This window comes from Anopheles bellator, chromosome 1, assembly GCF_943735745.2.
Source record: "Anopheles bellator chromosome 1, idAnoBellAS_SP24_06.2, whole genome shotgun sequence".
NCBI classification, from domain to species: Eukaryota; Metazoa; Arthropoda; class Insecta; order Diptera; family Culicidae; genus Anopheles; species Anopheles bellator.
In genome coordinates, this window is record NC_071285.1 from 54,410,394 (window position 1) to 54,423,765 (window position 13,372).

The 13,372-nt window shown below is 47.5% G+C and overlaps 2 protein-coding genes across 2 annotated transcripts; both read right to left on the reverse strand.

Moving 5' to 3' along the window:
* Nucleotides 1-647: 647 nt before the first annotated feature.
* On the reverse strand, nucleotides 648-9,484 carry LOC131206464 (klaroid protein). The gene is made up of 7 exons (XM_058199021.1): nucleotides 9,365-9,484; nucleotides 6,549-7,782; nucleotides 6,272-6,484; nucleotides 4,103-4,322; nucleotides 2,664-4,066; nucleotides 2,351-2,463; nucleotides 648-2,102 (listed from the first exon to the last, which is right to left on the reverse strand). The coding sequence occupies exons 2-7, from the start codon at nucleotides 7,690-7,692 to the stop codon at nucleotides 1,893-1,895; spliced, it is 3,303 nt and encodes a 1,100-aa protein (XP_058055004.1). The 5' UTR covers nucleotides 7,693-7,782; nucleotides 9,365-9,484; the 3' UTR covers nucleotides 648-1,892.
* A 445-nt stretch (nucleotides 9,485-9,929) lies between these two features.
* On the reverse strand, nucleotides 9,930-12,280 carry LOC131206174 (succinate dehydrogenase [ubiquinone] iron-sulfur subunit, mitochondrial). The gene is made up of 4 exons (XM_058198613.1): nucleotides 12,118-12,280; nucleotides 11,393-11,503; nucleotides 10,864-11,168; nucleotides 9,930-10,789 (listed from the first exon to the last, which is right to left on the reverse strand). Exons 1-4 carry the CDS (start codon nucleotides 12,175-12,177, stop codon nucleotides 10,393-10,395), a joined length of 873 nt encoding a protein of 290 aa, XP_058054596.1. The 5' UTR covers nucleotides 12,178-12,280; the 3' UTR covers nucleotides 9,930-10,392.
* Between the last annotated feature and the right edge of the window lie 1,092 nt (nucleotides 12,281-13,372).

The window sequence follows — 13,372 nt, forward strand, 5'->3', positions numbered from 1 at the left end:
TTCAGAGGATCGGACTTCTCGATGACGTCCGATCGGCTTCCCTTCCCGCCTCCCGTTATTCCTCCGTTTCGAACGATCGGCTTCTCTTTTCATTTTTTATTACTCATCCTTTTCAGACAATCGCCATTCTCGGTGACGTATATGATCGGCAACCGCCACATCGGGCGTGAGTAGCGGGCAACTACGACCAGCGCCAGCAGCCCGCTTAGCCAAGCAACTTCAGGCCGGAGTCGACACCCGCAAAGTCGCTAAGTCAGCATCGACGATCGACAACGCGTGTTTCATTTTATTCAATAAATTGGTCTATCTTGATCAGCCGAAGAAACGACTCGTAAAATTCGAACCCGAAACATAACTCGCGTTGTGTTGGCCGTAGAACGATAAGGAATCTGGCCATCGTCGTTGTGTTGAATGTGTAACAGAAGAGAACTATTAAACCATTTATCGTACCGCACACGGTCGGCCACATTTTTCTTTATTAGGACTTATGTTACCACTTACCTACGATGGTGTTATGCTATTGAATTACATATTTAGAGGGCTATTTCTTTGATTTCTTTTGTCCTCGAGGACCATTTCTAGACCAATCCTGATTGTTTCTTTGCAACGTGCATTATTGAGTCACTTATTCATTTTATTAACTCATACTTCGACAACAAAACCTACTCGATACTATTCTTGGTGTCACGCTCTGAACACCAGTTTGTACTTGAAAACAAGAATTAAAATCGTATAAATTCGTTCTACCAAACAAACAACTCAAAAAATACATACAACTTTACATTAGGGTTATTACAAAACTTCTTAATGGCCAAATTAAGGTGAATTTCGAACGAAGGAATGAAGTGAGTTGTAACTATACCAACATCTATTGGTCTGCCAGTTTTCATTTACTTGGTTCACCGTGATGCGTTGAATCCACACCCTGGACAGACAATTTTTCAACCATGCGATTGTTACTCCTAGTATAGGACATGTTTTAACTGTTCAACTTCCTGTATTAGTAATTGGTTAGTAACCACTCGAGTTTTGATGTTAGTAAAGGTCCTGCAAATAGTTCGTTCCTAAGGCATCTCTGGTACATCACACGATCACACGATTTCAGTACGTCGTAAAATAGTTTAAAAACGTCTTTCGCTTAAGTAGTTTCAAGAGCATTGCCGTTTATACAAAAATAATATCGGACAAGTTGCGGACCTAAGCGGGCGGGCGAGTACGAATTTCTTAAACTATTGTCGTTCAGGACAAGGAAAGAACAGGTTCAAGGTTTTAAACATTGTTAAAAGACACACAAACCATCCTTCCGACCCTTAAACGGAATCAAACCAGAATAGAAACATTCCATAGAACAGCGGATTTATAAATGTGTAAAATGTGATGAAAGCGTAGAGTAGACAAAAGCAAACTGAAGACACTCTAAACTAATCTTTGTACAGTATTGCAAGATACTGCAAGAGTGGTTCTGTGGTGCATACGCGAACCGCCCTTGCCTCGACGACACATTCGTATCATAAACAATTGTTAATCATAATCAATGGTATTGCGTGCATTGAGAGTTAAATAAAAACGAACAACAAAACAGTATTAAAAAGTTTACATCTTAAAAGGACATCAATACAATACACTAGGCGACGATGTTCGAGTGGTTCCGCAATCGGTTGGCAATTCGAACGCGAAACCAATCGATGTACAAAATTAAGACGTAAAGACGTGAATGAAACTGACAAATAAATACATAAAATTCACATAAAAAGAAATGTACCCCCCAACCGGGTACAGACGGGTAGGACCTGTCGCAACAAATACGTTGTAGCTGCTGGCAAATGACTGACACTTAGTGGGCCCTGGGCGAAAAAGACATCATTGCCTTCCCGGTTTCGTCCTCTCTCGTCCTAAGTCTTGGTGCCGTGCACCCGAAACCGGTACAGACACGTGTACTGCACGTTTCCATGGTTTGACTCGATACGAAGCTCGACGATCTGCAGCGGTTCCTGCCACTGTTTGTTCTGCACCGGGAAGTACTGGAGGCTGCTGTCCGGCTCGTCCCGATATTCATAGCTGCCCAGGAGCACGGGCTCGGGGTCGTTTAGATTTTGTAGACCCTGCGGAGTTGCGGAGAAGAAGAAAATCCACGATTTGCAAGTTACCAAACGGCATCACATTCGAATAAGGTCGGTCCAAATAATGGGACCCCTACACTACTTTGAGTCAAAACACGGCTAAGGAGCATGCAACTATTTGCGTCGAAGCGGCCGAAAGACACGTTAGGAAATTGAATGAGATTCAAATGACGCATTTTACCACCACAACCAAAGAGAATAAGGACGAAAGAAGAGAGAAAAAAACCTACCCAAACGGTAAACGCTTTTGGGGCCGAACTAATCGATCCGTTGGCTACAAGCAGCTTAGAGATATGCTCCAGAGTGAAGCCCGTCACGAATATTCGGGTGTTTAATTGTATGACTAGAAATAGAGAAAATAGAAACGGAACGAAAAGTTGAAAGTGATGCGAAAGGACAAACGGCCGGCCAGTGAGTTTATGGAGCGATGCCGCAGGTTGCATGATGAGATGATGATCGCAAAGTACCAGGAATTCTTCAGCGGAGTTCAACAACGACTACACATGGCAAGCGAAACAGGAAAGTGGATAGCGGAGCACTTACCCAGATAACCGGGGAACCCTTGAAAGGCCCAGCACTGCCCGGGTTCCATCGTGGGTGAAATAACGGTGCGCGGTGTATTGGACGGGTACCAGATCGGTATGCCAAAGATGCGAAACTCGGCCGAATGAGACTTGTAGTTTTCGGTGCAGCGCGTCGAAAGCACCTGACCACCGGCCGTTTCCAGTGCGTAATCGACGCGCCCCGTCTTATCGGCATCGTAGATGACGAGTGCATCACGCACAATCCGCTTAACGTCATCCTCGGTCAATGTCCCGCCACCAACACCACCACTGCCAACATCATCGGAATGATCCGTTTTTGTTCTGACTGCGTCAACAGCTTCCGATCGCACTTCCTCCAAGCGTGCCAACATCTCCGAGCGGATTTCATCCCCAATGTCCTTCATTAGTCGAGCAGCATTTTGATCGATATCTGCCTGACGATCTACCTTCACCGTTTCACGCAACTCCACCAACCGTTGCTCCAAGTGTTCCCGTGCCACGAACACGCCGTTGATCCACGATCGAAGATCACCGTCAGGGATGTCCTGTTGCACGTTGAGACCGAGAATGGTGAGAATGTTTTCCCGGACCACCCGATTTATGCCCTCAAAGCGTTCGGTACGCAGCGCTCCTAGCCGGCCATCGATATCGGCCAGCAGCTTTTGGTAGAGCCGATCGTTCTCCAATCGATACGCTCGCAGCTGATCGTCGAGTTGAGCCTGGTTTTGCGAGACGAGACGTAACCGTTCTTCCCACTGTAAGCTACTGCTCAACAGTTGCTCGTTGAAGTGGGCTTTAATATCGGTCAATTCCTTGCGCAACGCATCGACAAGCGCATCGCGCTGTTCGCTTTCGACGCGAGTGGCCTCCTCGTGCTTCGTGTCGATTCTTTGATCGATTAGCGCGAGGAGTCGCTCGGACGAAAGTATCCTCGTAAGGAGATCTTCCAACTGTGGCCCAGTGATAACGTACTGGTTGTTGGTAACGCTTATCTGCTGCTCAACTAATCGATGTATCTGCGCAATGTATTCCTTCGACAGCGTAACTTTACTTTCCGCCGATTCCTTCTTAGAGCCTTGTTCAAACAACTTCGGGTAACTGAGCAGAAGCGTTTGGTGCACTTTCTGTGCCACCTTTTCTATGTCATTATCCGTGAGCTGATAGTTGTATGACTTTAAACTTTGCTCGATAATGTGCGCCATGTGTACCGTTATTTCCGGCGTGATAGCATCTTCCTTTGGCTGATTCTCCTGGTTGGCCATCCTAGAGGCGTACTTCTGCTCCATCAGCCCATCAATGTATGCATCGATGTGATGCATTAGCTCGTTGTATTCTTCCTTGCTAAGAGTATTCCGCAACGTGTCGCGAAGAGCCGATGTTTGCTGATTGCTGCTGGCAGTGCTTCGAGGCCACAAGGGCCACGCTAAGTTCGTTAACCAGGCAAAGGATGGCACAAATGACCAGACGACGGTAGGTAAACTGAGCGTCGGCCAACTATCGGTCGTTGCGCTACTAACGTAATGGTACAGCTGCTCTACGGTCGCTTCCGTTTTCTTAATACCGTCCGGAAGGACCCGCGATAGCGATGACAGTGCCATTGTGGCGCGCGACGATGCCGGAAGTACGATGGTTTGCTCCTCGTCCGCCAGGAGGTAGGCTAAAAATGACCAAAAGTTTGTGAAAAACGTAGCAAAGTAGGTCCGATTACAGGTTGAAAGGAATACGGGGAAGGAACAGGAAAAAATGGGAACAGAACTCGCCCTCTAAGCCTTTTCTGCGCACACCGCATCACCTCGATTCATCCACAACCAATTCCGTCAACTTTAAGGGCACTCAACTCAAATGTTGAAGCATGAAAATGGTGGTTAAATGATTGTTTTCTGACAACGACAAACCCACTCAAGATTTTAGATATTTTATTAAGCAAGAGAAGGATAGAGGACGAGCGTTCCACAAACCACGACACAGCACAATGGGATAGGACAGATTAAAAATGAAACAAACGATGGGACAATCGAGAAAAGAAGGAAAGCAGTGACTAGTAAACAGTGAGGAAAACATAAAAAATTCTATGCTTACCTGCCGACTACGCAGTTCGCTAAGCGTTAAGAGCTCGGAACACAGTATCTCTCTCTAGGTTCTGTGAAGGAACTGATCCCGTACGTAATATCTGTGATCTTGCGTTAGATCATGGTTTGGTGAAAAAGAAATTATTGCACACGTGTCGGAGGCGCTTCAGTGGGCCACGCACACAAGCACAGTGAGTGATTGTTTGCCCAACATTTATTGTACTATGAGTTTTCATTTAATTACATTCTTATCATCCTTCAAAGCAGCAGAGCTGCGGTGCAAATTATTTGATAAACAAGCTTAAACACAAAAGAGACGCTGAACGGAACAAATTGAATCATACAACACGTGCAAGTGGATAATAGTAGAAAAACAAAAGACAATTAAAAGCTTATAAGCTCCGTGGGCTAATATGTGGCTAAATCAATCAAATGGAGAGTGCAAATAAAATCTGAAAATGACTGCGTTTCCTCTATCCGTTCTCTTGGTTTTTAATGCTTTCTGTGTAGTGTAACAAGGCCATTTTCATTCCGATATGGTACCGTCAGTGGGTTTATATGATCAGTCACGCGCATCGAATGCGCTTTTGGGGCACAAAAGAAAATAATATTATGATTCGGTGTGCTTTTGCTCCGAAAAGTGTGATGTAGCGAAATGCTCAGAGAACAAAATTGATCGGCCGCAGCACGCGTGTACCGCGTGTGTACCGCAATAAACATGGTATTAACACTAACGTCTAAACTAAGTGCATCATAAATGCACCGCTAATAAAATGGCAAAACGTAGAAGAGAGAAAAAAGAAGAATTGACCAGCTGCAGGGCTGGAACAAAGTACACCAAATTATGCACTTGATTCGTCTTCGCCCAGCACCAGCTGGCGGACGGACTCGACAGAGTTTTGGGTGGCCAGTTTCAGCTGATCGAAGTGATGAGCGGTGAAGTGCGACAGATCGGACCACCGGTCGCCGACATACTGCTTGACCGTGTCGACTTCCGGCAGGGGTACGCTTGGCAGTTCCGGAAGAGCGGGAAGATTTGGAAGCTTTAATTCAACGGTCGGAAGACTATCGCGAACCGTTTCCAATGCGGAAGGATCGACATAAAGAAGGGTACCTGTGTTAAGAGAGAAAGAGAGAAAGAGAGGACCAGGAAGGGATCAAAGAAAATGAGATTTTTTTTTCTCTGGTATTATAGAGACTTTGGGCTGTAATCGCCTAACATTCGGCTCTAAATAAAGAAAATGAGCTGATTAACGAGAAAGAGTCAATATTGAGAAACAAGAGCCAGAAGAGTAAAAAGAAAGAAACCCAGTACCAACCAAATGACAATAATGACATGTTCTGTTTCTTATTTTCTTAATTCGGAAATTAAAGTAAATTAAAGAAAACGATTTCTTTGAAACTATTTTCATCTAATTCTGGATTTTTGGTCCAAAGATAGAGGTTTTTGGGGGGGGGGCAAAAAAATCACAAATCCGTGCGTCGTGGCTAAACATCCGAAAAATATGCCACTTAGCAAAAGTGAAAACGAACTTACCTCCGATCAGCAAAAACGGCAACAGTACGAGCAGAAACAGCAAATAGCGGCGCTTCCGTTGACCGACCGCCTGTTGCTGCTGCTCGGTGCCGGTGGCTGCCGTCTGCAGCAACCAGGCGTCCAGGAAGAGTACGGAAGAGATCAGCAGATAGATGCGCTTGAACACGCTGATGAAGAACGACGCAACGTGTCCGTACACGCGAGTGAAGAAGCCTGTAGTGGAAAGACAAAAGCGTTAACAAACGTCGATCGATCGTCGCAAAACACGATCACTTACCTCGTTCGTCCTCGATGCGCGTATAGTACTGTTGGCGCTCATCCGTCCTTTTCACGAACAGCGTCCGGAACGAGTTGAAGCAACTGTAGAGGAACGTCACGATCGTAAGGAAGAACCGACTGACGACCGATCGACCTTCTGCGTTGAGACGTAACTGCCGCCGATAGTCAGAGCTGTCGAGTTCGTCGGTAGAATCGTACGAGTCCGAATCCTGCCGGCGGGTGCCAAACAGTTTACCCGCGGTGTAACGTTCACGAATGTACGCCTCGCGCATCGGATCACGCTGGATCATCGTCTGCACGCGTTCGGCGTGTTTGAAGAGGCTTGGGCGCGACATGTTCGGCATGGCAACCATTCCTTGGGCCAGTTCACGGCGGTGTGGCGACAGCTCGGAGTAAGTGTAATCGGTTTTTGGATACTTGTTCCAATATTCACCCGCTTCCCGGTACTCTTTGTAGGCAACGAACTGCTGCAGTTCCTCCGGAGTGAGCACCACCTTTGTGGAGGAGCGGGTAACCGGAGCTGCATTTTTCGGGGTGCTCGTGCGAATGCCTGTAGTGACCTTTTTAGCGGTACCCATCTTAGACTCCTGGGTAACGCTAGTTGTCGGAAGCGCAGTGATCTGTGGTCCAGTGACATCTTTCTTTGGTGAGGTTGAAGCAACAGCGGAGTCATTCACGACCACTTTCGAGGCTGTGATCTTTTGTGTTTGCTCTTGCTGCTGAGTTCCACCACGCATGACGACTGACGTTGTTGTGGTCGAGGTGGTTGTAACGGTAGATTGCGACAACTGTGCGCTCGTTTTGGCCAACTGCTCGTTGGCATTCGCAACGAGGGCAGCCGCCGCCGCCCGTACCCGCTCTGGGGATATATCATCCGAGGAGTAATCGGACGTTACGACGCGCGTTTTGCGTACCGCAGTGCTACGAGTCTGTCCACCGACCGATTTCTCCGGAGTCTGACCGGACTGTAGTTCGTCCTTTTCTTCGATCATGCCAACGGTAGGTTTTTTATGTACTTTGCGACCGGGCGAAGCATCTGCCCCGTTCTGCTCACGTTCTGCGCTGACGCGCAAGTTGAAGATGGGCGTCTTGGAACGCGAACGGTGCCGCGTTTCTACGGACTCGACCTGTGGTTCTGACATGGTGTTTCTGCTTTTTCTACCTCGTTTCGGCTGTTCGCCTTTTTATGCTTGTTTTCTCTTTCTCTCGCTCGTTCAGCCCTTCCAAATCATCTGCAAATAGATAAAGTAAAGATAACGTGATGATCACCGTCTTCGCTATCTTGAGAACCTCCATAAAAGGAAGGTAAACAAATGCTACAACACCACAGGTGGCGCAACCGGCCTCTTGCCGTAGCATAACTTACGACAGCACATAAACAAACATACGCTAACACAACTCGTTTACACGTGACTCATTCGGAGGCGCCCGCTTCCTCACACATCTAAAAGCAGTTTACACTTAACCGCAACGGTAGAGCGTTGGCATTGAAATTCGATCCGACACAGGGGAACCAGAACTTGTAATTAACGCTTCGCACGTGCGAACCTGTATAAGTAGCGCCGTTTGTTCCATCAAGAATTGTGCTATAATTTTCTTTTATAATAAAGTGACTACATTTTGATTTACATAATATTCTTCCATGACGACAGCCCTGGCACCGCGTGTGGCTGTCTGCAACGGACAGCATCCTGTGATTCACACCATGTTTTCACATGTTCCTTTCGAATGCTTCAACGAGTTGCGAATCGCACATCACATCTCTCCTGCGGTGCCCCTGGCTGCGAATAAAAATAAGGTCTTCTGTGCATCGGATTGCGCATCGTAAGTGGAATCTTTCGGCGCCGAGAACAATCACCGCAAAACATGTTCATACAGGCCTGCTGCGATGGGACGCATCCATAAAAATAGGTTCAACCCAAACACAAGTGCGTCACCGTTTTGCACCGTTTCCTTCGTACAGCCTTTGCGTGGCTGTGTTAGTATTAGCCGCGAAATTAACGCGCTTTTTCGCTTTAAAAACAATCCGTTGGTCCGCCGGCGTAGCCCATACTGGCAACGGGTTTGCAGTTTAAATTTCTAATCGGTCTTCTCTCCAGACACGGGCCTACTTCGTTATCACGTCTTCTTCTTGCCTCATCATCGCTGCGTGTGCTGGCTGTTCCTCAGCCGAAGTTTCACTATCTTAACGAAGACTGCCGGTTATCTTTCGATGGGTGTTTTAAATTTCAATACCACCTTCTTCCCTGCGGAGCGACACGGCGCAGACCGGTTTAGTGCTTGTGAGTAGAATTTTAATTCGGCGGCCACCCAGTGCTGTGTAGGCGCGATCAACATTTAGCAATCATCCAAGCACACACAGCATGCGATGCTAACCGTTCAAGGGCCAGCATAAGCGCGAGACTTCCGACATCAATCGATTGCCCGGAGGTGAAGGAATGAGAACTGTACGATCCGAGCGAGACGCACAGGAAGTGATCGTGTGGCTGGCCGCGATGGGGCGCGGTTTAAAAATAAACAAAAAGTCTCTTGAACCGCTTGGGCGCAGGCCGCGCTCGTTTCGTCGTCAAAATGGAGGGAAACTATACAATAGCCACACAGCCTGCTTTGAATCGACTCGCGGGTTGAAAGCCACACCGGAGAGCACAAACAAACCGCACCGCGACGCACGACGCGCCGCACACACGCTCAGTAGCGCACTACCACAAGCAAAGGCAGCCGAAACCGTTTGATTCACACGAAGCGAACCGGGGGCTTATTTTAATGTCGTTTTTCGCACTTTCCCGATACTTTAGCTTTGATTTTTCACCTTACCTGCATGCACGGTGGATTGGGGCAACTTTTTAACACGTTTCTATCCGATCACGATGGCTTTTGCAACACGAATTTAATCCATTATTTCACCGAATCGCGAGACGCAGCCTCACCCTCGAAGCGCAAACGAAAAAGGTGAAACTTCATCTGTCACAAACCAACGCGTAACGCGTAACGTAACGCTCCGTATTGACAGGCAAGATGTTACAGCGACCGAAACAATCGCCTGGCGGCGATGTTTAGAGACATATAAAATCAGCGAGACGAGCCTTTTGCTACCGAATCACCGTGAGAGTGAACAAAGATTTTTTTGGTCCTGCACGATTTTTCACAAGCGCTTCATTTGGAATGGCAATAAATGACGTCACCGAATTCAAATTCAACTGTCAACGCCACGGCCGTGTTGCCAGCTGTTCCGCGAAATTCACTTTCGCTCTTAGCGGAGAGTACAGCGTTACTTTCGGCCCTTTTTTTGCGAGAACCGGAATAAAATCATTTAAATCCAAGAGCCGAATGTTAGGCTAATAGAGTTCAAAGTCTCTATAATACAGAAGAAAAAAAATCATTTAAAGCTGCCAACAGTGGGCATTTCCATCCGTTTCTTTATTGTTTCGCCTTTTTTGCTACGAAAAACATAAATAAATAATGTCGACATTGAATCACCCCAGCGGATGGTTAGCGGGCTCCTTATCGGGGGGTTTGTGTTCTGTGTGGAGAAGATGCTATCGACGTTGAATACCTAACAGCAAACTAAACTAAGCTGAACCGAATAACGTCCATTACTAACAGTACTTTCTTCCATGTTTTTGGTAGTTCATTTGAATTCGTCACACCATTTTGTGTCCCAATGGGGCACTGGTGGCCGCAAGTTGCCAATTCCTGCCAATAGGTACCGGCCCTTCCCTTGATTTAGGAGATGAAGATATTCGCATCCATTAACGCGTCGATTTTAGTGTCACAACACCATTTCCTTCCACTTTCCGCTCTTTGTGTGTATCTTTGTGGTATGGATAGCTTTTTGGCGCACCTTACTTGCTGTGAAGGGCCGCAGTTTCGAGCCCGGGAGCGTCCTTCTTTGCGATACCGGACAACAGTTTCTTGATCTCGGCGATAGCCTTGCCAGGGTTGAGGCCCTTCGGGCAAGTACGCGTGCAGTTCATGATCGTATGGCACCGATACACACTGAACGGATCCTTGAGCTTATCCAGCCGGGCATCGGTGCTCTCGTCGCGCGAATCGATAATCCACCGATAGGCCTGCATCAGCACCGCCGGTCCCAGATACTTATCACTGTTCCACCAGTACGAGGGACAGGACGTGGAGCAGCACGCACACAGAATGCACTCGTACAGACCGTCCAGCTTGGCGCGATCGTCCACCGATTGAAGGTACTGGGCATCACCCTTCTTCTCGGTATTCTCGTTCCTGCCGCAAAAAGAAAAGTGCACCGTTGAAACCCAGATCCCCGAGAAAGGGCCACCGAGGTCGCGACTACTCACTTGCGCTGCAACCACGGCTGAATCGAGCGGTACTGGTTGTAGAAATTATTCATGTCCGGCACCAGATCCTTCACCACGTACATGTGCGGCAGCGGATAGATCTTGGTCGGTTTGTCCAGATTGTCCGCGTCGATCTTGCTAATGCAAGCGAGCGTATTGGTGCCCCCGATGTTCATCGCACACGACCCACAAATTCCTTCCCGGCACGACCGACGGAAGGTTAGTGTCGGGTCCATCTCATTCTTGATCTTGATCAGCGCATCCAGCACCATCGGACCGCAGGCATTCAGATCAACTTCGTACGTCTAAAACGAGCACAAAATGCATATAATGAATACGAGTCACGTTACCACTGGCCTCTGCAACGTCGCAGCAACCCGTCCTAGGTGGGCGCAAAATGCATTAAACATTCATCGCGTGAGCGCTGAAATGCAAGGAACCGGTTCTAAAGGATCACCGACCCGTGTGAACGTGCAAAGAACCGCATTGCGTAACTGGTTTGGGCCGGATTGCGCGGCGCGGCACCCACCTGGTTGAATGGTTTCGTCTCCGGTTGATCCGGATTCCAGCGGTAGATCTGGAACTTCTTGACCTTCTTTGCCGCCGCATTGCTGGCCACCGCGAGGTGAATATTTCTGACCTGCAAATAAACAAAAATTTCGGAGCGTTAAGTGAATTGTGATTGCCGCAACCGGGCCAGACACGAGTCAAACGTTAATTCGGGGTCTAATCAAAACGCCTTGGCTTCGAAATTGATTCGCGTTCCCTTCTTAACCTTCCGACCGCGGCGCGCGCGCGGGGAGTGATAACGTGTCAAGACAAATTGAATATGAATGCGCGAAACGGCGTGATCGTCAAGCGATCCGCGTGCCACACTCGCCCCCTTCCTACCGCTGCTCGTTGACCCGTGGCCACCTTTTGGCTGGCAGTAAAATAAAGAGCAAATGTAGAACTGCTTTTTTTTCTCCGCGGAAACGGTGGCGCTTCGGTAAGATGATTGTGGAACGCGTTTTCTTCTTCGCTTTTGCACTGTGCACTGCGATTATATAAGATCATAAATTTTAACACAGACCGAACCCGTGACAAAGTAATAGCGGTAGGGTTTGCATGCGTCAGCTAGTGACACTGTGCGCCCCCACCTAGGGATTGTTTGTGATCCTGTGATATCCTTGGCCGAGGGAAATCCGATGGCCAACCCGTGAAGCTGCCTCGCTCCAGAAGGAGCAATGCAGGCGGGAGCGGAGCGCTGCTTACCTGACCGAACGTTCCACGGTAGAGCCACAGCAGTTTGAGATCCGACGCGAGGACAGCCATTGTTAGGACTAGGTGGCGGCGGACGTGTTTCGCGGTATTTGACGGCCAAAGGGTTTGCCAATTTGTGTTGAAATAAAAACGAAACACTGCGCCGAACAGACTGTGTGACGGAACAGACTGTACCAAAGGTCGAGTGAAAGAGAAGGAAGCTTTACCTCACAGCTTGTGAGCCAGTGAGAAAGGCTGAAAATTGTGGTGAGCAGAAAACGTCACTGCGCGTGGTCGAAACTGGCTCGCTCACTCTAACCTGCTGAGCTGTGTTCACGCACCACTGGAAGCTTTCTTGCGTGCAAGAAAAACCGTTGAGTGCAAGCGAGTAATTTTTGAATGTTGACGGTTTTCCACTCGGCACTCGGCAAATCGATAAAAGAGGAATAAAATCACGAATGCGGAATGTTTGAAAATACTTGATATTGTTTTTGTTTTATTATTTAATGATCAATTCTGCGCCATGGCTACACACATCTACCCACACTCAAATCAATCGCTTCTGCAACCTGAACTACTACGTTTCAAACGTTTCCTTGGCTCTATAAAGAACACTCTGCTGCTCCGCACACCAAACGGTACGCTCTTCGTCCCACAGCCGCCCCAACAGACCATCTTCGAAAGATGAGAATTTTAAAGGTAGAACTGCTAAATTGTTAAATTCATAGCTACGCAAGTATGGTACAGAAGTACAGGGGTCATTGTTTCCTTACACTTTACAATCTTCGTCTGTTCAATCGTCAATGACACTTTATACTAAAAAAGTTAGTAAACAGTGTTAGTGACAGTGCGTACAGTAAACGTATTTCTTCCGCAATAGTTGAGTTGAGAAATGGTTTGTCGCACACTTCCTCGCGTGGATCCCTTTTCCCGGTTCCGTCTGCGTTGCAGTTCGCGCAAAAGGTCTCTCCATCGTCCGTTCGAAATGCTTACTTTCAAATCTCTCCTCGCTGCCACGTGTTAATTTGTTGCCCTACCAAACGGGTTTGGGGTCTAAAATTTTACACACTAATAAACACGTTCAACAACTGACACACTATAGTTGCGTAGAAAAAGAGTTGAATGATGTTTTCCTTGCATTTTCTGCTGATGGTGAGCCCCGACTATGGCTAGCTTTCTACGGATTTTTGATCACATTCACACCCCATTACTGATAGGTTGACCCAAGAAGAACGGGGTGTTTAGTACAATTTGGTGATTTCTCAGT